At 41.5% G+C, this 23,807-nt stretch overlaps 1 protein-coding gene across 9 annotated transcripts in view; it reads right to left on the minus strand.

The window, feature by feature from the left end:
• Positions 1 to 23,807, minus strand: part of mdga2a (MAM domain containing glycosylphosphatidylinositol anchor 2a) — a 932,327-nt gene that overhangs the window by 559,870 nt on the left and 348,650 nt on the right. For all 9 annotated transcript variants that reach the window (XM_043697342.1, XM_043697346.1, XM_043697340.1 and 6 more), the window contains exon 5: positions 13,450 to 13,582. In XM_043697342.1, coding sequence (XP_043553277.1) covers positions 13,450 to 13,582 — 133 coding nt within the window. The remainder of the gene's footprint in view (positions 1 to 13,449; positions 13,583 to 23,807) is intronic.

Consider the following 23,807-nt stretch of genomic DNA (forward strand, 5'->3'; position numbering starts at 1 on the left):
TTGGATGTGAGCATAACAGGTATAGTTAGTAAGTTTGTAGATGACACCAAAATTGGAGGTGTAGTGGACAGCGAAGAAGGTCATCTCAGATTACAACAGGATTTTGATCAGATGGGCCAATGGGCTGAGAAATGGCAGATGGAGTTTAATTCAGATAACGAACAGGAAATGACATCACCACAAACCCCAGGAACCCCATCCAGGACAAACATATAAGTAGAAAGCAGGAGACAACAGCTTTGCTTCACTTGGAGGTCGCCACTGATGATGTTACCTAGCCAGGTAATGAAACGTCTGGATATCAAACTTACAGCTCAGCGAGCAAACCTACACTCTAAACCTCAACCTGAGCTACAAACCTTCATAAACCTTGCAATAATTCTTGCTGTTTTCACACTGACTAATTCTATACCGTATCAACCTGCAAACATAGGTATTTGCTCAGCTTAAATACTAAATATGTGGTTTGAGGAATATATATCTCAAGTGAGTTCTTGGTGGCTGCTACATTCATTATGTCTTTTAGTTCCTGCAAGTAAGGAATAATCACCCTTTTAGACTCAAATGTTTGTACTTCATCAAGCGTATTTCCTCCGGTTCTTCATGTGGTTGCATGGAGGCTTATTACTCAACAGCTGAAACAGAAAATGTGATGCTCTGGATATAGATTCCATTAATAATCAATTCATAACTCTTTATGAATTATGTAACTAAAGACCATCCTTCCTTCTTGAAAGTGTTTTGCCTCTAGATCAATATAACCATTACATTCATTAACTTTGTTCTGGATAATTTAAACTGTATAAGGTTAATGATCACTGCCGTAATTCAACTGAACACCTTAAGAATCTGTGTTGGCTGTTTGTCTCAAGATGTTATTCATACTATCACTTAAGTGGTAGGGTCTTGTGTCTCTATCTTGCAGATTTGGCATTCATCATTCCCATTGGAGAATTGGCTTACACTGTAATGTTTTAAAACTATGATTCCATCACACAAGTATTCTAGAATCAAAGGTATGATATCTTTAAAACTACGGGGACTAGCAGAAACAGCATTTTAAATGGTTTTAATGTTGAATTAGATTGAAATAAATCAATCCAAATTAGTGCCACTAATAACAAGAGAAAAATTGATTGAAATGTGCAAATTAAAATTATTTTCCACAGAAATAATGCATAGCTACTGCTCGTGATAAATTGTGAGGCTGATGCTGCAAAGTCATTTCGGAATTTCACGCAATAAAGTACTTTTAGAAATTTTAACAGGCACCTGGTGAAGAGGGAAAGGTCAGCTAGCTCCTTTAGAGGTCAGAAAAGAAAAGGTAAGAATTTATGTACAACTGTGAGATGAATGGGACTGACAATAAAAATCAGGTCAGAGATTTTCAGCAATTCAGCTCACCTCTTCCGCCAAAGTCAATTCATCCAACTCAGTAACATGAGTTTCTGGGCTGAGGTAAGAGTCAGTTCATGCTGTTGATTTTCTGAACAAGTGTTATGATCCCAGCTGATGGTACTACTAGACAAGTCAGATTTCAGAGTAAAACCTGGTTTGTTAGATCATAAATGTAATTTTAGCTTTCTGTTTACTTGGTGATCAGTCATTGATCATTTTTCTAAGATGGCTGCTAACATACTTTAAACAAAACAACATAAAAAGTTTGTCATTCAAAAGAAAACAAAAACATAAACATTATTATTCTTTAAAAGAACGGCATGAAAAAAAACTTTATTACAAATATCAGATATAAAGATTCATCTTTTAACTGACAACAAGCACCTTCAAACTCTCAAACCTCAGTGAAAGTCACTTTATCTGCATTCTAAAGACCCTTATTCCATCAAGGACTGTAATTAGTTTATTTTTAGGAATTTTTCTGCATTCATTTGTTGCTTCCTTTTAGTTAATACCTCTTCCTTAGACCCACAAATAAATTGCTATCTTATTTCTTAAGATAGATTCATGATACTCCTCTTCCTTATCCTCTGTTTTCTAGAACCTTTCTCTTTGTGACACATTAGCCACTCAAGTCTTCTGAAGGACCTTCTTCTCTCCAACTGAAACTGAAAAAGCACACTGCTTTTTGAAAGTAATTTGACTATTATCCTGTTTCCCTCTGTCATTGGACATCTTGTTGCTAAGCGACAGGGTAATTATTTTGCTCTCCTCTACCCATGTTTTTAATGTATTGAACTACTCGCCTCAAGAGCTCAGATTGTAAGTTTGCTCACAGAGTTGGAAGGTTAGTGCTCAGATGTTTCATCACCACTTTAGGTAGCATCATCAGTGAGCCTTCGTTGAAGCACTGGTGTACTGTCCCACTTTCTGTTTGTGTGTCTGGGTCTGTTGTAGTGGGTGATATCACTTCTGGTTCTTTTTCTGAGAGGTTGGTAAATGGCCAAATCAATGTGTTTGTTGATGGAGTTTTGGTTTGAATGCCAGGCCTCGAGCAATTCCCATATGTGCCTTAGTTTAGCTTGTGCCAGGATAGATGTATTGTCCCAGCTGAACTAGTGTCCCTCGTTGTCTGTGTGACTTACCTTCCAGAGGCAAATGAGAGTTGGCTGCGTGCTCTGTTTCACAAGACATGGCTCACTCCTGCCATACTTGACTGTGCCTTGCAAGCTGACAGGTTCTTTGTACATCGCATGGACCGCACGGCATCCTCATGTCAGGCAAAGGACAGTGGGTTATGCTTCCTGATCAACAGCTCCTGGTGCTCAGACATGGCGACCCTAGCTAGCCACTGCTCCCTGGACCTAGAATACCTTACAGTGAAATGTCATCCCTACTATCTGCCGTGTAGGTTCATCTCCTCCATCCTAAAAGCAGTCTATGTACAATCCCAGGTGGATATGAAGAATGCCCTGGATGAAATCTACACTGCCGCAAAACTCTGATGATGAAATTCCCTGTGACCTTATTCATCATGGCCGGCAACATCAACCTGGCCAACCTTAAGAGGGTGCTGTCAAAGTCCCACCAACGCATCCCCTGCCCCACCAGAGGACTGAACACCCTGGACCACTGCTACACAACCAACAAAGATCCTACTGCTCCATCCACCACCGACACTGCAGAAAATCACTGTGTTCCTCCTCCCAGCTCACAAGCAGAAGCTGAACCGAGAAGACCCTTCACAAAGAGAAGTGTAATGCTACTCCGAAGTAGCGAAAGACCATCTCTAGGACTGCTTGGAGTTGGTGGACTGGACCGTGTTCAAGTACTCAGCAGAAAACAGAGTAAAGATCCTTTGATAAGGTTCCCCATGGAAGGCTCATTCAGAAAGTTAGAAGGTATGGGATACAGGGAAATTTGGCTGTCTAGATAAAGAATTGGCAGGCCAAAAGAAGACAGCGAGTGGTAGTGGATGGAAAGTATTCTGCACGGAGGTCGGTGACCGGTCGTGTCCTGCAGGAATCTGCTTTTGGGCCTCTGCTCTTTGTAGATTTTATAAATGACTTGGAGGAAGATATGGAAGGGTGGGTTAGTGAGTTTGCCGATGTCACAAAGGTTGGTGGAGTTATTGGCTAGTGTTGAGGGTTGTTACAGGCTACAAGACATTGACAGGATGCAGAGCTAGGAAGTGGCAGATGGACATCAACCTGGATAAGTGTGAAATGATTCATTTTAGAAGGTTGAATTTGAATGCTGAACACAAGGTTAAAGACAAGTTTCTTAGCAGTGTGGAGGAACAGCAGGATCTTGGTGTCCATGTACACAGAGCCCTCAAAGTTGCCACCCACCTTGATAGGGTTATTAAGAAGGTGTATAGTGTTTTGGATTTCATTAACAGGGGGATTGAGTTTCAGAGTCAGGAGGTTTTGCTGCAGCTGGTTCGACTACACTTGGAACATTGCGTCAAGTTGAAAGGGTTCAGAAAAGATTTACAAGGATGTTGCCAGGCTTGTAGGATCTGAGCTGCAGGGAGAGGCTGAACAGGGTGGGACTGTTTTTCCTGGAGTGTCGGAGGCTGAGGGGTGACCTTATAGAGGTTTACAAAATTATGAGGGGCATGGATAGAGTAGCTAGGCAAAGTCTTTTCCCTGGGTTTGGGGAGTCCAGAACTAGAGGGCATAGGTTTAGGGTGAGAGGAGAAAGAGATAAAAGAGACCTAAGGGGCAACATTTTCACACAGAGGGTGGTGGTGTATGGAAGGAGCTGCCAGAGGATGTGGTGGAGGCTGGTACAATTGCAACTTTTAAGAGGTATTTGGATGGGTATATGAATAGGAAGGGTTTGGAGAGATATGGGCCGGGTGCTGGCAGGTGGGACTAGATTGGGTTGGGATATCTGGTCAGCACGGATGGGTTGGACCGAAGGGTCTGTTTCCATGCTGTACATCTCTATGACTCTAAGTTCTGGTCACCTCATTATAAGAAGGATGTTGATGCTTTAGAGAGGATGCAGAGGAGATTTACCAGGATGCTGCCTGGATTAGAGGGCTTGTCTCATGAAGAGAGTTTGAATGACCTCGGGCTTTTCACAGTGAAGAGAAGAAGGAAGTGAGGTGACTTGAAAGAGGCATACAAGGTAATGAGAGGCATAGGTAGAGTAGATAGGCAGAGGTAGGTTCTTTATGCAGAGAGTGGTGGGTGCATGGAACGCACTGTGAGATGGATGAACCAGGAAATCCACTCCCTACTGAAGACCAGGCATGCAGCATTCAAGTTAGATGACACAGAACTATACAGGCAATCCAGATATGACCACTGCAAATCCAGCAGGGATGCCAAGAGGCAGAACTGGATCAAGTTAGAGGCCCAAACCAACTATACAGACATCCGCTGTCTGTGGCAAGGCCTAAACAACATAACAGGACACAAAATAAAGCAGCTGAAAATGTCTTGCTGGAAAAGCGCAGCAGGTCAGGCAGCATCCAAGGAACAGGAGAATCGACGTTTCGGGCATAAGCCCTTCTTCAGGAATGAGGAAAGTGTGTCCAGCAGGCTAAGATAAAAGGTAGGGAGGAGGGACTTGGGGGAGGGGCTTTGGAAATGAGATAGGTGGAGGGAGGTCAAGGTGAGGGTGATAGGCCGGAGTGGGGTGGGGGCGGAGAGGTCAGGAAGATGATTGCAGGTTAGGAAGGCGGTGCTGAGTTCGAGGGATTTGACTGAGACAAGGTGGGGGGAGGGGAAATGAGGAAACTGGAGAAGTCTGAGTTCATCCCTTGTGGTTGGAGGGTTCCCAGACAGAAGATGAGGCGCTCTTCCTCCAACCGTCATGTTGCCATGGTCTGGCACTGGAGGAGTCCAAGGACCTGCATGTCCCGCTGTTCATGGCCCGCGACAGTTCTAATCTCCCAGCTTGTCTCAGTCCCCCTACAATTTGCCTACCAGTGAAACAGGTCCACAGCGGACACCATTTGCCTGGCCCTGCACTCATCGCTGGAACATCGAGAAAACAAGGACACCTACGTCAGACTCCTGTTCATCAACTACAGGTTCACCTTCAACACCATTATCTCCTCCGGACTGATCTTAAAGCTCTGAGACCTAGGCCTCAGCTCCACCCGTTGGAACTGAGTCCTCAGCTTCCTGATCTATAGACCGCAAAAAAATGAAGACAGACCACTGCACCTCCTCTACACTAAAACTCAACACTGGAACCCCCCAGGGATGTGTTCTGAGCTCCCTACTGTATTCCCTGTACACCCACGACTGTGTCGTCAAATTTCAAATGAACATCATCTACAACTTTGCAGATGACATCAGTGTGGGAGGACGGATATCTAACAACAATGAGTCAGAATACAGAAAGGAGATGGTGACATGGTGCAATGATAACATCACCAAAATTAAAGAACTGATCATTGACTTCAGAAAGAAAGGAGGAGATCACACCCCAATGAATTGGAAGTTGAGAGGGTGGAGAGCGTCAAGTTCTAGGAGTGACGATAACTAACAATCAGGTCCTGGATCTCCCATGTAGATGAGATGGTCAAGAAGGCACAACAACACCTCTTCTTCCTCAGGCAGCTTAGGAAATTTGGCATTTCCAAAAGGACCCTCATCAACTTTTACCATGGAAAACGTACTGTCCGGGTGCATAGCCCAGACCATCACGTAAGCCAACTTGCCATCCATGGACTCCACTTACAGCTCTCATGCAGCAGAAAGGTGGCCAACATCATCAAAGACCCATTTCATCCCCGTAATGCTCTCTTACAACCTCCTCTGTCAGGCTGAAGACACAGAAGCTTCAACACACGCACCAGCAGGCTCGGGAACAGCTTCTTCCCTGCCGTTATTAGACTAATGAATGGATTCTCTAACTTCAAATGGCATTTATCATGTTAATGTTGATCTTGCTGCATATAGTCCTGTATGGTGTAACCTGTATGCCTCACTCTGTCCAAGTGTATTTCACCTTATGATCTGTATGTCCTTGCTTATTATGATCTGCCTGCGCTGCTCACAAAGTTTTTCACTGTATACGTCACAATAAATCAAATGGATCAGTCAATCAGGAAGAAGGTAGAAGTGGGCTATGCTTGTCTGGAGGAATTTGAAATAGGAAGCTATGCATGGGAGAACTCTGGAGGAGACGAGGTAACTGGCAAATCCTGGAAATGTCTAGGGGAGAGAGAAGGAAGTGTTTGAGAGTTGACATTCAGTCTGCTTCAGGTCAGCAAACCAGATGACAACAGCACCACCCTTCTAAACAAAGGTTTGATAACAAAGTCAGGGTTAGCCCGGAGAGAACAGAGTGTAGCAAATTCAGAGGGAGACAGGTCAGCCAAGTGAGGGGAACAGAGAAATTAAAGCAGCCAATGTCATGTTGCCAGTTCTCAATGAGAGATTGGATGCCAAAAAAAGACCAAAGGGAGAGCTCTGGGTGGTGGGGAATATTGGAGACAGATGAAAAGGGCCTTTGAAGTGAGCACAGGTTAGGCTTAGGGTCCTGACAAATGAAGTGGGCAACAAGGCAAGTACAACAGAAGAAAACATTATGAAGGACTTTGTGACTGTGAGTGACAATAAATATGCTGAGTAAATTTCCAGGCCAGTTTGTAAGCTCTGTCTGAGTATCTTCTGAGTATTTCTGTGTCTTCCACTTAATGTATAATCTATTATATATAATGGACAAAAAATTGCCTATTAAGGTTAAGTTGTGTTTAAATTGAGTTGATTCTGGCCGAAACACTGTATTACTCAAGAGAGTATTTAATGTTTTTTTGTAAGATTCTTGTACAATAACAATTAATTTGCTTCCAATCATGGAATCTTGTGGCTCCATTCTTTTAGGAAATAACTGAATTTCAGATATTTTCTTTTCAAATATACATTTATTGGTGGAACACACTGATCATAATACTGGAGCATTATTGAACATATTTCCTGCAGTTTTTTAATGTGTCTGGTGGTCTAAAACGTCATGGTTTGGTATGTAGTTGCAACCCAACAGTAAATGTAGCACAGCCAGATATACATTCCGATGGTAATCAGTACCTAACTCTTAACTATGTTACAACAAAATAGCAACATCAATCTATTTTGCTTTAGTCCAGTGTGTAAATTGTCCACAAAAATGTGCCCTCAACGTTTTGGAGGATTGGCCTGCCATCTCCAGAGTTCAGAGACTGATTTCCCAAACAATGTGATAGGTCAGGTGATGAAACCTCCACAAATAGCTCCCATAATGCATAAAGTAAGAAGAATGGACAATGTGAGGCACATTGCTTCCAAAATGTGTTCTACTATTCGCTGTCTTTTTTTAAAAAATCGGACTGATGAGAAAATATTAAGTATTAAGGCGCGATATAAATCCGAACAAGATATTGCTCACCTCCTCTTATGTGATGTTAAATGTTCACCACAGATGCAGTTGTTTCTTTTCTAAAGCAAGATTGTTAACATTGGATCATTGTGTGGAGTCGTTTGGGGTGAATGTGCTGCAATATTTAAACGAGATATTTCATGCCAAAGATATGCATTTTGATTCCAAAGTGCCTTCCATTTTTGCATATATTATGAATGCAATAATGTGCACTTCTATTACCCATAGGTCAGTTTGAGGAAGGGGCAAAATACAACGTAACCACAAAGATTTAAAAACACATGATCACCTATGGAATTTTGCTCAGTTTCAGCTAATAAGCTGATTCAGTAAGTGCCATTTTAGAGTTTCTTTACAATTATAAAAAAGTATATTCTTCATGCTTTTAATGAGAGGGTGTGAACTGGCAGCTAGCATATGAAACATAGACCTGCCTATATTTCTCCGTCGTTGTTAAATGGCCTGTTGTGTGATTCCAGGCTTTATTGACTTTATTTCCCACCAGCCTTGGTAACATAATTCACAGAATGGTACTTACACTCCCTATGCCCACATCACTAAAAGATTGAACTGCCACGTGACTCTCAGAAGGTTACATTCTAATAGAATGCAAGGTTGCCCTTCATGCAATGCATATTGAATCACTCCAGTCTGTTCAGTATAAAGGGCACAACAAAATTAGCAGTTTAAAGGTTTGGCAGCAGTTTGAAAATTAAATGCCTCTTCAGCTTTCAAAATAGCAGTCATTACTGCCCAAAGAGCACCTAACCCAGGCATTTGCAAATAATAAATACACTTGAAGAAACACGAAACAGATCCCAAAACATGGAGCTCTCTGAAGAAAAATATGCACCAATTCACTGCTGGACTAAAACTAAACACACAAATGAGTAAAAGACTGGTGGGCTTTTCATACTTGTATGCTCCCATGCTTCTGAAGATGTAGCAAATTTGTACTTTAATCATCTGCTTATACTGACGTGTGACAGGATGGTTATTCATTCTCATCATCTCCATTGATACTCTCAGAGTGACACATGATGGTAAAGAGACTGAAAATGTACAGTGAAGTAATTCCTGCCCACATCAGTTTCCATGTAGCTTAAGAATTAATAATTGTTAGTGTAGAACCATTTGAAGTGAATCATAGAATCCCTATAGTGTGGAAACAGGCCAATCGGCCCAGTGAGTCCACACTGACCCTCCGAAGAGTATCCCACACAGACCCATTTCCCAACCCTGTCATTTTCACATTTTACATTTTCCCCTGACCAATATGCCTAACCTACACGACCCTAGATACTTTGGGCAATTTATCGTACCCAATTCACCTAACCTGCGCATCTTTGGATTGTGGGAGAAAACTGGAGCATCCAAAGAAAACCAATGCAGACATAGGGAAAATGTGCAAACTCCACACAGACAGTCACCTGAGGCTGGAATCAAACTCAGGCCCACGACGCTGTGAGGCAGCAGTGCTAACCACTGAGCAACTGTGCCAGCCAACAGAGTAATGGGGAAAGCTCACCCAAGATCAAACTGAATGCGCCTCCTTCGAAAGTAAGCAGATCACAATTAGCGAGAAAATGCAAGGGACAGGTAACCCAGGACCAGAAGCAATGGAAAGCTCTGATAACAACAACATAATTTTTAAAAATGAGTTCTGTTTCTTCATCAGATGTGTTTTTTTTTGTTGTTAATACCTGAAAAGAAATGTGCGTAACTGTGACAAAGAAGCGATTACAGTTGAAAGCACCTTCCTACAATAGTGTCAGTTAGTATCCATTTACTGCCTTCTTATCACACATCTAGTGACTCAACATTTCATTGTTATAACCCACTGATATCTCTAATTCTAGCTTGTGTTTCAACCATCAGAATGTGTTATTTTATTACTCATAGAATTTGCAGTTACAAGTGCTGCTAACACGTATTATCCTGCAGGGCGTTTTTGTTTGCTTCATGAATTGCACCCACACAATAACCCTCCCTCAACCCACTGATTCATAGAAAATTTTATTTGCACAGAAGCTCCTTCTTACTTGTCCTTCAAGGGGAAGCTGAGTGTGTTAACTACTGACAGTATTCTGAGGAAGGGTCATTGGACCTGAAGCATTAACTCTGACTTCTCTCTATAGAAGCTGTCAGACCTGCTGAGCTTTTCCAGCAATTTCTGTTTTTGTTTGTGTTTGGTAGAGTTCTGGAGTATACACAAGTGATTGCTGAGGCTAATCTGCGCCCAGAAACTTTGGCTGCAAAGAGGAGGGGATCCTACAGATGGCTGTAGTTTGAATAATCTGGTCCTGGGTTACCTGTCCCTTGCATTTTCTTGCTAATTGTGATCTGCTTACTTTCAAAGGAGGCACATTCAGTTTGGTTGTACCAGTGTAATGATCTTGGGTGAGCTTTCCCCATTATTCTGTTAAGAAGTTGGTAGTGAAATCTCTTGTTGAACTGCTGCTGTCCATGTGGTACAGGTACACAGACTTTATTGCATGACCATCCCACCCCAGTTGTGGCTGATACTATGGCGTGTACTTGGCATGTCAGTTTGGGTGAGGACCTCAGTTTTTTGTATTTTGTCCTGCTGTCTCACCTTCAGAAACTTTGAAGGTAGCTCACAGAAAAGGGGTCAAGCTTTTCAGCCTAATATTGGTACAGTCTAAGCCTCACATGCAGAAAGCAGAGTGGGTAGGAGTGTTTCTTACAGATGTACTCACCCTCATTTCCAGACTGCTGGATAAAGTATAAGAAGGATACAATTGCTTTGCCAGTTCTTGCATTTTTCTCATCATCATTATGGACAGGTAGAGACAGCTAAGGTAAGTGAATTTATGTGCTGACAACATCTGGCCAGGGAGTTTGAGATCCAAGTAAGGCTTTCATAGAGCAGGCTGTTAATTACTCCAGTGTTCTTCATGGAGATCATAAGGCTGAAGCTGGATTTATAGGAGGGCAAGACCATGTTACACTGCATTTCCAGCTCTGAACTGGCAACAGTCATCAACAAGCAAGAAATTATGAGGTATATCTTTTGCCTAGAGTCTTCTCAGGTATAAAGTCTAAAAATTCTACAGAATTTGAAACATCTGCTCCCAATGTGGAAAGGGATTTTTGAATGAGATGGGAAGAAATTGTTATTTGAAAATTTAGCTGTGCCTTGACCAGTTTTGTGCTCAAACACTCAACATCACTTACTGCGAGCATAACTTCAACTACAACGTAAATTTGACTCCAACTGTCCAGCCAAAAAGAAACTCTACCAAATTACTGGCAGAAGTTACTGATACTAAAAAGTCATGGTTTAAAATCCATGATCCTGAAATGATGACCTAGTACACCATGTATAAACAATCAGTTGGTTATTGAAAGTCCTTACTGATATTTCAGTACAAGGTTTATACCTTTTTTAAAAAAAAATGAGTTACAATGCTAAGCGAGTATAGAAATAAATGGGGTAAGTCTGTACATAATAGTATCATAAAGTGTAATTTTAAAACCCTGGCATTTACCCTCTTCTCCAATCTTATACCTTATGCATTTTAATTTTTCTCCTATAGTGTTGTGCAATAGAAAGCTAAACCATGAGAAACATTTGACATCTATCAAAAGATTAAATGCTGCATTGTTTGTAAACTTTCTAAGATAACTTTAACATGTGTTATAAATCAATTAAACGTGTTTTAGTTTGTTCCTGTAATATTCTGCATTTTATGGTGTAATCCTAGAGAACCATTTAAAATATATTTAAATTGCTAACTCTCTGAAAACATTGTTTCCATTACACACCAATACTCCCAATCTATTATAGCAAACTATTTATGAAATGTTCACCATTTCTTTGAAAGCAATCTGTATGATGAAAATTACCTTAAAGATCACAAAAACCATGTATATTCACATACATAGACCCTTTAGTGACCATTCATCTATAATTTTGTCAATACAGCATTGACTTTGGCCTGTAACTACATTTCAAAACCATCTATTTGTGAAGAGTAGCTGTGTATTCTGCAATGATGACCATTTTAAGTAAATTTCACTGTGTAGATTTATTGTAGTCCAGCAATAACCCTGCAGGGCTCTAAACTGCAAAGCCTGTGCTTTGAAGCTAAGTTACTTGACAATTTGTATTGAATAATACTAAACAATGCTCATAAAATTCCAGTGCCCTGAGCAAAAAATATAAGCCAAGCTCCGACACATCCATCACACTAACATAGTAAGTTACATAGTTAGGCTGACAGTCAATGATATAAGTTGAGCTGGAAGGTAATAATCAATAGCATATATTAGAGCTGTTGGTTGAAGTTAATTACAGACATTGACATTGTGCATTTTTAATGAGTGGAATAAGATAGCAGCCAAATACTTTACACTAAGACTAGAGGCTGGTAATAAATTGCATGCAGTAGAATTGTAAGGCACCATACAATTATATACGTTGAGGTGGGAGGCTGAAATGAATGACGTGTTAGAGCTGTAAAATGATATTAATGCCAATTTATGATGATTGAATCATATGTTACTGCGAATGCTGTCACTCTAGTCTATATGCTGAATTGTGTCAAAACATTTTGAATCAAACAAACCTAACTGCAATTAGAATATGCTTTCACCAAAAGTCACACAAACGGATAAATCAGTGGAGCAGATATAGAATCAGGTTTATCATTCAATGAGACAATGCATAGTATCATGACATGTACTGAAACTGCCCAATGTCCCATTAACAGTATGGATCTGATTTTGAAGTGAATAGGTTTGCAGACGTAGATCGATTCTGCATTCGTGACAAGGCTATAGTCTTATCCATTATAGGAACACTGTTTGCTAACCTACACTGATTCTAGTCCAACAATCACGGAATTTTTAAAAACTATCATTGTTGATTTCAAATCATTCCCTGGCTTTGCCACTCCTGATCTCAGCAACCTCCTTCGATCCAACAACACTTACAAATTTCTGAACTTCTCTATTGTTGAGTCTACTATATACACAGTTTTCATCTTTCTTCATTAGAGCTTATTCTCCTAGGCATCCATAACTCACCCTCTAGAATGGTTTCCTTGAATCTCTCTGCATCTCTCTCACTCTCTCTCTCTCTTCTCCAATGAGCTGCACCTTAGAATGCAGCCACTTTAGTCAAGAGCTAGGTTACCTGCTCGAATATAGTATTCCCTTAATTAACTCAATGTCAAATTTTGTTTTATTACACTCTGGTTGGTTAAAGGTGCAACATAAGTGAAATCCATTGTTGCTACTTTCACCTGCAGATCACCGTGATAGTGTTTAGTGATTCAGAAGAAACAATGTTCAATATATGTAACTGAAGCTGCATTATATTAAAACTGCCTTTCTTGTGCATCCAGGTGCATACAAAAACTGGTGCATTACTTTGACAGCTAGCCTGAAAGACACAGTGTAAATAGATAGTGGGCATCTCAGCTCTCAAACATTTGAATAGATTTGGATAATTGGTTCCTTCCAGCAGCCTACCACATTGTGCATGGGTGGTGCTGCACATTGTGAACTTACAGGGCTATTGCTAAAGTACCATAAATCAAAAAGGACTCAGCGGATGCGGATTGAATATTAAGAGGAACAAAGTGCCTGAACATGCATCATTTGTCTACATGGCTGTATTTAAAGTGAGACTTTACCTACCTGTAGCATTGCTGAGCTTGAATGAAACCATCTTGTCAGGGATATTACAAACATTTCTGACTGATGCAATGCAACTATAATTCGCATAATCCAGAGGACGTAGATTCTTTAATTTCAGGATCTTTATTTCACCCTGTTTAAAAAATAGCAATTGAGTAAGAATATACTTTTTGTAATGTAATACTGAATGAACAATACACTTAGTGCAAAAGCACCCCAAAGGTAGTAATACACAAAAGTCTGTAAAACTTAAAATTCAATAACTCAAACTTTAAAATTAAGTGTTATTATTTCATGAAATCATGTAACAGTATCAAATATTCTTGAAACTGAACCTGTTTATATATTGGGCTTAGCTTGAACTTATACAGCAAACTTGACATGTTAGAAAATGTGAAATATTCACAGTGAGGAGGAAAGCACAGCCTGCATTTCAACTAATTAGATTTCAGTTTTTAAAGATGTCATCATTTGTTGAATTTGTGGTGATACTAAACTTGAAGTTGACCTCATTTGAGGTCACTAACACAAATTACAAGCAAAGCAGGGTGAGCACATTTTTAATCATTGATGTGGTCCACAGCCATATTTTTCTTTTTGAGGAAAACAGTTTTACACTTCGACCATCTTAGTAACTACTCTGCTTCATCTGCTGATATTGGCCTGAACACAAAGATTCTACCTTTTGAGCTATTTTCTAAAATTGAACGATTGAACTAAATAATCCAATAATGATATACAAATGAAAGCTCTTGGCAAATTTAGGATAGCCTTGAACACTAGTACATTTCATTTTCAGTCTCTATTTTAACTATTGTTGGTTTTGTCCATGGGTTGTACTGGGTCTTTTAAGTTTGTTAGTTTTTGTTTGAGAGAGTTGGTGGGTTTGTGTGCTACTAGGATTCCAAGGGGTCTCAGTAGTCTGGCTGTCATTTCTGAAATTTCTGAAGCCAGACTACTGAGACCCCTCAGAATCCCAATAGCACACAAACCCACCAACACTCTCAAACAAAATCTAAAAAACTTAAAAGACCCAGTACAACCCATGGACAAAACCAACGACACCTATAACATTCCATGCAAGGACTGCCACAAACACTACGTAGGACAAACAGGAAGAAAGTTAGCCACCAGGATACACAAACACCAGCTAGCCACAAAAAGACACGACCCCCTCTCCCTCATAGCCCTACATTTACGCCTTACCTAACACTACGGGCAATTTAGCATGACCAATTCACCTGTCCTGCACATCTTTGGACTGTGGGAGGAAACCGGAGCACCCGGAGGAAACCCACGCAGACACGGGGAGAATGTGCAAACTCCACACAGTCAGTCGCCTGAGGCGGGAATTGAACACGGGTCTCCGGCGCTGTGAGGCAGCAGTGCTAACCACTGTGCCACCGTGCCGCCCACTATCTTCCATGTGCCCATCCAAGAGTTGCTTAAATGCCCCAAATGTATCTGACTCTACTATCACCACTGACAGTGCATTCCATGCACCCACCACTTTCTGAGTAAAGAACCTACATCTGACATCTCCACTAAACCTTCCTCCAATCACCTTAAAATTATGGCCCCTCATGATAGCCATTTCCACCTGGAGAAAATGTCTCTGGCTATCCATTCTATCTATGCCTCCCATCAACTTGGGCACCTCTATCAAGTCACTTGTCATCCTTCTTTGCTCCAATGAGAAAGCCCGTGCTCCTTCAACACTTCCTCATAAGACATGTCCTCCAGTCTGGGCAGCATCTTGGTAAATCTCCTCTGTACCCTCTCGAAAGCTACAATAAGGCAACCAGAACTGAATACAATATTCCAAGTGTGGTCTAACCAGGGCTTTCTAGAGCTGCAGCATAATTTCACAGCTCTTAAACTCAGTCCCCTGCTAATGAAAGCCAACAAACTTTCTTAACAACCCTATCAACTTGGGTGGCAACTTTGAGGGATCTATGGACATGGACCCAAGATCCCTTTGTTCCTCCACACTGCCAAGAATCGTGCCTTTAACCCTGTATTCAGCATTCAAATTTAACCTTCCAAAGTGAATCACCTCACACCTTTCCAGGTTGAACACTATCTGCCACTTCTCAGCCCAGCTCTGCATCCTGTTGTAACGTACAACAGACCTCCATACTATCCAAGCATCGTGTCACCGGCAAACTTACGATCAAACCCTTTCACTTCCTCATCCAGGTCATTTATAAAAATTACAAACCAGAACAGATCCCTGCGGAACACCACTGGTCACCGAACTCCAGGCTGAATACTTTCCATCCATCCTCTGTTATCTATGGGCCAACCAATTCTGTAACCAGACAGACAAGTTTCCCTGTATCCCATATCTCCTTACTTTCTGAATGAACCTACCATGGGGAATCTTATCAAACACCTTTCTAAAATCCATATACACCACATCCACTGCTCTACCTTCATCAATGTGTTTTGTCACATCCTCAAAGGATTCAATAAGGCTGGTGAGGCATGAACTGCCCCTCACAAAGCCGTGCTGACTATCTCTAATCAAACTATGTTTTTCCAAATAACATGTGTCCTGTCTCTCAGAATCCTCTCCAATAATTTGTCCACCACTGACATAAGACTGACTGGTCTGTAATTCCCAGGGTTATCCCTATTCCCTTTCTTGAACAAAAGGGACTAGGGATAACCCTGGGAATTAAAAGGATTATCCCTATTCAAACATCCTCCAAACATCTAGCACCATTCCAATAGACAGTAAGGACACAAAGATCATTGCCAAAGACACAGCAATCTCTTCCCTTGCTTCCCGTAGCAACCTTGGGTATTTCCTATTTGGCCCTGGGGACTTATCTATCCTCATGTTTATCAAAACTTCCAGCACATCCTCCTTCTTAACATCAACCTGTTTAAGCATATCAGTCTGTTTCATGCTGTCCTCACAAACAACGAAGTCCCTTTCACCAGTGAATACTGAAGCAAAGTATTCAATAAGGACCTCCCTACTTCCTCTGACTCCAGGCACAAGTTCCCTCCACTATCCCTGATCAGCCCTACCCTCACTCTGGCTATCCTCTTGTTCCTCACATAAGTGTAAAACGCATTGACGTTTTCCTTAATATTACCCGCCACGGCTTTTTCATGCCCCCTTCTAGCTCTCCCAAGTCCATTCTTCAGTTCCTTCCTCTAAAGCCTTGTCTGATCCTTGCTTCCTCAAACTTAAGTATGCTTCCTCCTTCCTCTTGACTAGATATTCCATATCTCTTGCCCTCCATGGTTCCTTCATTCTACTATCCCTTCCTTGCCTCTGTGGGAAAAACCTATCCAGCACTTCCAGCAGGTGCTCCCTTAACAACCTCCACATTTCTTTCATTCATTTCCCTGAGAACATCTGTTTTCAATTTATGCTCCACTGTTCCTGCCTAATAGCAATGTAATTCCCCCTCCCCCAATGAAATACATTCTCATACCATCTGCTCCTATCCCTCTCCATGAGTATATTAAAGGTCAGGGAGTTATGATCACTATCACCGAGATGCTCTCCGACTAAGAGATCTGTCACCTGACCTGGTTCATTGCTAAGCACCAAATTCAATATGACCTCCCCTTTAGTCAGCCTATCTCCATTCCTGGACATACCTGTCAAAAACTGGTCCATCCAAAGTATTTGAACTAAGCAGGTTCCAATCAATATTAAGGAAGTTGAAGTCACCCATGACAACAACCCTGTTACTTCTGCATCTTTCCAAAATCTGCCTCCCAATCTGCTCCTCCATGTCTCTATTGCTACTGTGGGGTCTGTGGAAAACTCAGTAGAGTGACTGCTCTTTTCCTGTTTCTGACTTCCACTCATACGGACTCTGACAAGCCCTCCTCAACAACTTCTTTTTCTGCACCTGTGATACTAGCCCTGATTAGCAATGCCAGTCCTCCACCTCTTTTACTTCCCTCCCAATTCCTTTTGAAACATCTAAACCCCAGAACATCTGACAACCATTCCTGCCCCTGTGATATCCAAATACTGATCCGAGCTCTAAGTTCATCCCCCTTATTCCTGACACTTCTTGTATTAAAATAGGCACACTTCAACCCATCACACTGACTGCAACTTTGCCCGATCAACTGTCTATCAGCACTAACAAATTTCATGCTAGAACATACAAGTCATTAGTGTGGATTGGGAAAAGTATATGAACAAAATTATCACTTTTGTAACAATCTCAAACTGAAATTGGCTAACAATGAAAAATATATTAAGTAGCAAATCTTGGTTTGAATTAAAATTGAATTTAACTAACAGTTGTAAGCAGATACATGGATTCAAGAGTATAGATTTGTAGTTGTTGCCTGTTTTGAACAGCAAAGTAGGTGCCAGATAAGTTTCTCAGTCGAATTGAAATTCAGGATCAGCCAGGGATCATGCTTTCAGTCTTTAGTGACATAGAGGATTTAAGCCTCATGATCCTTCCGATCTTTTGTGTTTAAGCAAGTGGTGTTAGAGAAGTTACCTCACGGATAACTGGCTTGTGGCAACCAGGCATTTGTGGTAGGGTCACTTCTGGATCCTTCAACTTCAGCTCTTCTATCAGTGTAAAGCAGAATTCAGCAAGCATTGGATTTTTCACCTACTTATAGGGAACGCAGGCCGGGATAAGACCATCATGAGACAGGTTAGTTTTACCCTACAGCTGATTGTGTTGTTGCAATACTAATCCATCTTAGTACGAGAGGAACTGCACTTTCAAAATCTTAAATTGAGTGGTTATGGAGCTAGCTGATGCACGGTCAATACGTTCATTTCCAGGTATTACCCTCTGGGCATTCCAAAATTCTTTAAGTTTAGGAAAGCTTCCAGATTGGAAAATAGTGAATGTAACTCCTTTATTCATCATGGAAGGAATACAGAAATCTGGAAATTACAGGCCAGTTAACTTAAAGCCCATCATAGAGCAGGTATTGAAAATCCTTATGAAATGTGTTATAATAGGACACTTAGAAAAATTCAAGGTAATCAGGCTGACTCAATAATCTTTTGCAAAAGACTAGAGACCTGTGACCAGTGGAGTGCCACAAGAATCAGTGCTGGGTCCGCTACTTTTCATCATTTATAAAAATAATTTGGATGTGACCATAAGCGGTATAGTAAGTAAGTTTGCAAATGATGCCAAAATTGGAGGTGTAGTGGATAGTGAAGAAGGTTACCTCGGATTACAACAGGATCTTGATCAGATGGGACAATGGGCTGAGGAGTGTCAGATGGAGATTAATTCAGATAAATGTGAGGTGCTGCATTTTGGGAAAGCAAATCTTAGCAGGACTTATACACTTAATGGTAAGGTCCTGGGGAGTGTTGCTGAACAAAGAGACCTTGGAGTGCAAGTTCATTGCTCCTCGAAAGAGGATCACAGGTAGATAGGATAGTGAAGGCAGCATTTGGTTTACTTTCTTTTATTGCTCAGAGTATTGAGTACAGGATTTGCAGGTCATGTTGTGGCTGTACAGGACATTGGTTAGGCCACTGTTGGAGTATTGTGTTCAATTCTCATCTCCTTCCTATTGGAAGGATTTTGTGAAACTTCAAAGGGTTCAGAAAAGATTTACAAGGATGTTGCCAGGGTTGGAGGATTTGAGCTACAGGGAGACGTTGAATAGGCTGGGATTGTTTTCCCCTAGTGTGTCAGAGGCTGAGGGGTGACCTTGGAGAGGTTTATAAAATCATGACGGGCATGGATCAGATAAATAGACAAAATCTCTTCCGTGAGGTGGAGGAGTCCAGAACTAGAGAGTATAGGTTCAGGATGAGAGGGGAAAGATATAAAAGAGACCTGAGGGGCAACGTTTTCACTCAGACGGTGGTACGTGTAACTGAATGAGCTGCCAGAGGAAGTGGTGGAGGCTGGTATGATTACAACATTTAAAAGGCACCTGGATTGGGATATGAATAGGAAGGGTTTGGAGGGGTATGGGCCAGGTGTTGGCATGTGGGACTAAATTAGGTTGGGATATCTTGTTGGCATGGACGAGTTGGACTGAAGGGCCTGATTCCATGCTCTATGATTCTCTGACTCTAAAAGGAGAATTATGTTTACCCAATTTCTTGGAATTCGTTGAATAACTAACATGTGGATAAAGGACAGTTGGTGGATGTACTGTACTTAGGTTTGCAGAAAACATTGAATAAAGTGCCATATTAAAGGCTATTGTATAAAATAAAAGCTCAGCTTTTAGCATGGATAGAAGATTGGCTAGCAAACATAAAACAGACCATGTGCATAAATAGGTTATTTTCTAGTTGACAAGATGTAAGGAATGGTGCCTCAGAGATCAGCGCTTGAGCCACATTTTTTAAAAACTTATATAACTTTCTCTTTCACGATCTCATTTTTAAAAAATCCATTTCAATGGTACTGATATGTACCACAACTGTCAATGGTTCACTCTCCTCCAGAATGTCCTGCAGCATCCCTGAGACATCCCTGAACCTGGCACAAGGAAGGCAATACACCATTTGAGAATTCCATTTGTGGTCATACCATTGCTTATCAATTCCCCTCAAAATCCAGGCCTCTATCACTAATGTGCTCTCTAAAACTTTCCTTTCCTGCTATTCAGCAGAGCTAACTATAGTGCCAGAAACTTGACTGTCACTGCTTTTCCCTGAGGTGCCAACCCTAACAGTAATCAACATGGTATATCTGTTTGAGAGAGGATGGCCACAGTAGACTCCTTTATTGCCTGCCCATGCTTACTTCTCTGCCGGGTGGTCACCCAACACTTCTCCGCCTTTAATAGCAGTGTAGAGAGTGTGGTGCTGGAAAAGCACAGCAGGTCAGGCAGCATCCTAGGAGCAGGAGAATCGATGTCTCAGACATAAGCCCTTCATCAGGAATGAGGCTTGTGGGCCAGGGGGCTGAGAGATAAATGGGAGGGGATGGAGCTGGGAGGAAGTGAGCTGGGAATGTGATAGGTAGATGAAGGTGGGGGAGAAGGTGATAGATCAAAGATGGACAGTGGAGCAGATGGATGGGAAGGAAGGATGATGGACAGATAGGACCATTCAAGGGGGCGGTGCAGAGTTGGAGGCTTGGGACTGAGATAAGGCTGGGGGAGGGGAAATGAGGAAACTGGTGAACTCCACATTGATCCCGTGTGGTTGCAGCGTCCCAAGGCAGAAGATGAGGTGTTCTTTCTTATGGGTAAGGGTTTAGTGATGGAGGAGGCCCAGGACCTGCATGTCCTTGGTGGAGTGGGAGGGGAAGTTAAAGTGTTCAGCCATGGGGCAATGGGGTTGGTTGGTGCGAGTGTCCCAGAGATGATCTCTGAAACGATCCATAAGTTGGCTTTCTGTATCCCCGATGTAGAGAAGACCACATCGGGTGCAACGGACACAGTTGATGATATTGGTAGAGGTACAGGTAAATTTCTATTGGATGTGGAAAGATCCTTTGGGGTTTGGACAGAGATGAGGGGAGAGGTATGACCAGCTCACTAAATGTGCTATGCACCACGTCCTCAACATCATGGACGTTCCATAGTGAGTGCATCAGCAGCTGAACACATCTCCTGCATATATGGTCACTGTGGACACTGAAGTGTCCATGCGCTCTCACATATTGCAGGAGGAGCATTCCACAGGACCAAATTCTCTTGCAAAACCAGAGTGGTCTGGCTGCCCTTTTGCATGAATCTTAAAAGGTTAATACGCAGTTATAGATCCTAATTAGAAAAGCTAATAGAATGTTATTATCTATTGAGAGGAACATTGAATGCAAAAGTAAGGAGGTGCTGCTTCAGTTGTGTTGGGCATTGGTGGCTAGATCTGGAGTGTTGTGTACAGTATTAGTCTCTTTATTTGAGGAAAGATGTAAGTACATTGGAAACAATTCAGAGAAGGTTTACGAGTCCAGTGCCTGGAACAGCTTGTGTTTTCAAGGAAAAGTTGGCCAGGGTAAGGTTGCATCATTATAGTTAGGAAAACTTAGATGTGGTTTGATTGAAATATACAAGATCCTGTGGAGTCTTGACAGGGTGGATGTGGACAGAATGTTTCTTCTTACAGGAAAATCTAGAACTGGAATTAATTGTTTAAAACAAGGGGGAGCACTATTTTTCCTCAAAGAGAGTCAGGAGTCTTTCAAACTTATTTTTATAGAATCCCGACAGTGCGAAAGCAGGCCATTCAGCTCATTGTGGGTAAACTCACCTACTCCAAAGAGCATCCCACCCAGAAACTCCTATCACTGTATTTCCCATTGCCAATCCACCCAGCCTACACATCGTTGGGAGGAAACCTATGCAGAAATGGGAAGAATGTGCAAACTCTTCACAGGCTGAGAGTGGAATTAAACCCTGATGCTGTGAGGCAGCAGCGCTAACCACTGAACCACTAGGCTTCCCTTTTTCTCTCAAAAGATGATGGAAGCAGAGACTTTGAATATTTGAATAAAGTAGACAAGGTCTTGATAAGCAAAGGGTGAGAGAATGTCAGGGTGGATAAAAATATGGAATAACCAAATCAACCATGATTTTATTGACGGCAGAGCAGGACTGAATGTCTAACTCAACTAACCCTGCTCCCAACCCGTTTGTTGTTGAGTTTGTAAAGAAGCATAAAACTCTGGGAACACTCAATCAGTCTCTCATGATGTCTGGAGAGAAAATGATTGAGTTAATGTTTGAGATCAATGTCCAGACAGGTTTCAGAAGGGCCAGTCAACCTGAATTATTTACCCAATGTTGCTCTCCATAGAGACGATACAAGTGTCAATTTTGTTTTTATTTCATGCTTTTCTGTGTCTGCAGTTTAAGTCTTCTAGACTTTTCTGGCTATTCATTTCCATCATTTGTGATTAATCTGCACACTGGGCATTCTCAAAAGCAAGAAGTTGGAAGCCAGAGAGTGGATATTTCTGCAGCACTTGGAAATAAAACGTGTGTTACACACATAAAACCTACATATTGCCAAAACATAAAACATAATTGGCTTTTGACTGAATTGTGCCTTTTGAACAGTTTTAGAGAGAAACTAAATGAACTAAATCTTTGCCTCTGACCTGCTCTTGTAGCCATGTTATTTACATGCCGTGCACAGTTCAGTTTCTGATCAATAGAAAGATATTGATGGCGGGTGTTTCAAAGATGTCAATGCCATTGAATGTCAAGAGTAGATGGCCATTTCCTGGGTATTTTGTGGCATGAATGCACTGTGCCACTTATTAGCATAAGCTTGAACTCGAGGTATTGTTGCAAGCAGGCATAATCTGTTTTATTATCTGAGGAACTTATTATAAGACTGAACTAAGCAATCATCAGCATGCATTCCCATTCTGCTTTTATAATAGAGCAAATAGCATTGATAAAGGAGCTCAAGATGATTGGCCCTAGGAGACTGCCCTGAAAAACTCCTGAACCAGTATTCTGAGGTTGAGAGATTGTCCTCCATGTTAGATATTGGGCTACTCAAGTATTCCTCATTGTAGCCTTTGTTCAATATGATTAAAGGGACTGAATGTCTGACACAGACTAGGTAAGTTACTTTGCAGTGGTCAGAAATGTGGAAGATGGAGTATAATGCGGGAAACATTTGAGGTTATCTACCTATGATAGGGGAAAAAAGCAGAGAAACTAAACATTCACAACAAAAACACAGTCACTTTTGCTTCACCTCTGACCTTCACAAAACTGAGGTCTCTGAGGACCTTGCTCCTGCCATTCATTATAATAAAACAAAGAATTGTGGGTGCTGGAGATCTGAAAAAAAAGATATTGCTGGTGAAACTCAGCAAGTCTGGCAGCATCTGTTAATGTTTCAACTCCAGTGACTTTTCACCATGAGTTCTGATGGAGAGTCACTGGCCTTGAAATGTTAACTCTGCTTTCTCCCCTTAGATGCTCCCAGATATGCTGAGTTTTGCATGAAATTTCTATCCTTCCATTTATTGTTTAATTGTCTTGCGCCACTCACAACTGTCCTTCATAAAATTGCAATTGGCTATCATTAATTGGTTCTGCTGGTTGCAGCGTCATTTTGCTCCAAATCCCCCAAGCTGCCTCCACTGCTTTCTGAGGATGTTTCCTCTTGTGGAAATGTCTAGAACAAGGAGGACACATAGAATCCCTACAGTGTAGAAGTAAGCCATTCAGCCCATCAGGCACGCATGGACCGTCTGAAAAGCATTCCACCTAGATCCACCATCCTCACCCTTTCCCTGCAACCCTGCATTTCCTATGGCTAATCCAACTATCCTGCCCATCCCTGGACACGATGTGCAATTTAACACATCCAATCTACTTAACTTGCACATCTTTGGACTGTGGGAGGAAACCAGAACACCCAGAAGAAACAAGCAGACACAGGGAGAATGTACAAATTCCAC

The sequence above is a fragment of the Chiloscyllium plagiosum genome, chromosome 10 (genome assembly GCF_004010195.1).
Source record: "Chiloscyllium plagiosum isolate BGI_BamShark_2017 chromosome 10, ASM401019v2, whole genome shotgun sequence".
In the NCBI taxonomy this organism is placed as follows: Eukaryota; Metazoa; Chordata; class Chondrichthyes; order Orectolobiformes; family Hemiscylliidae; genus Chiloscyllium; species Chiloscyllium plagiosum.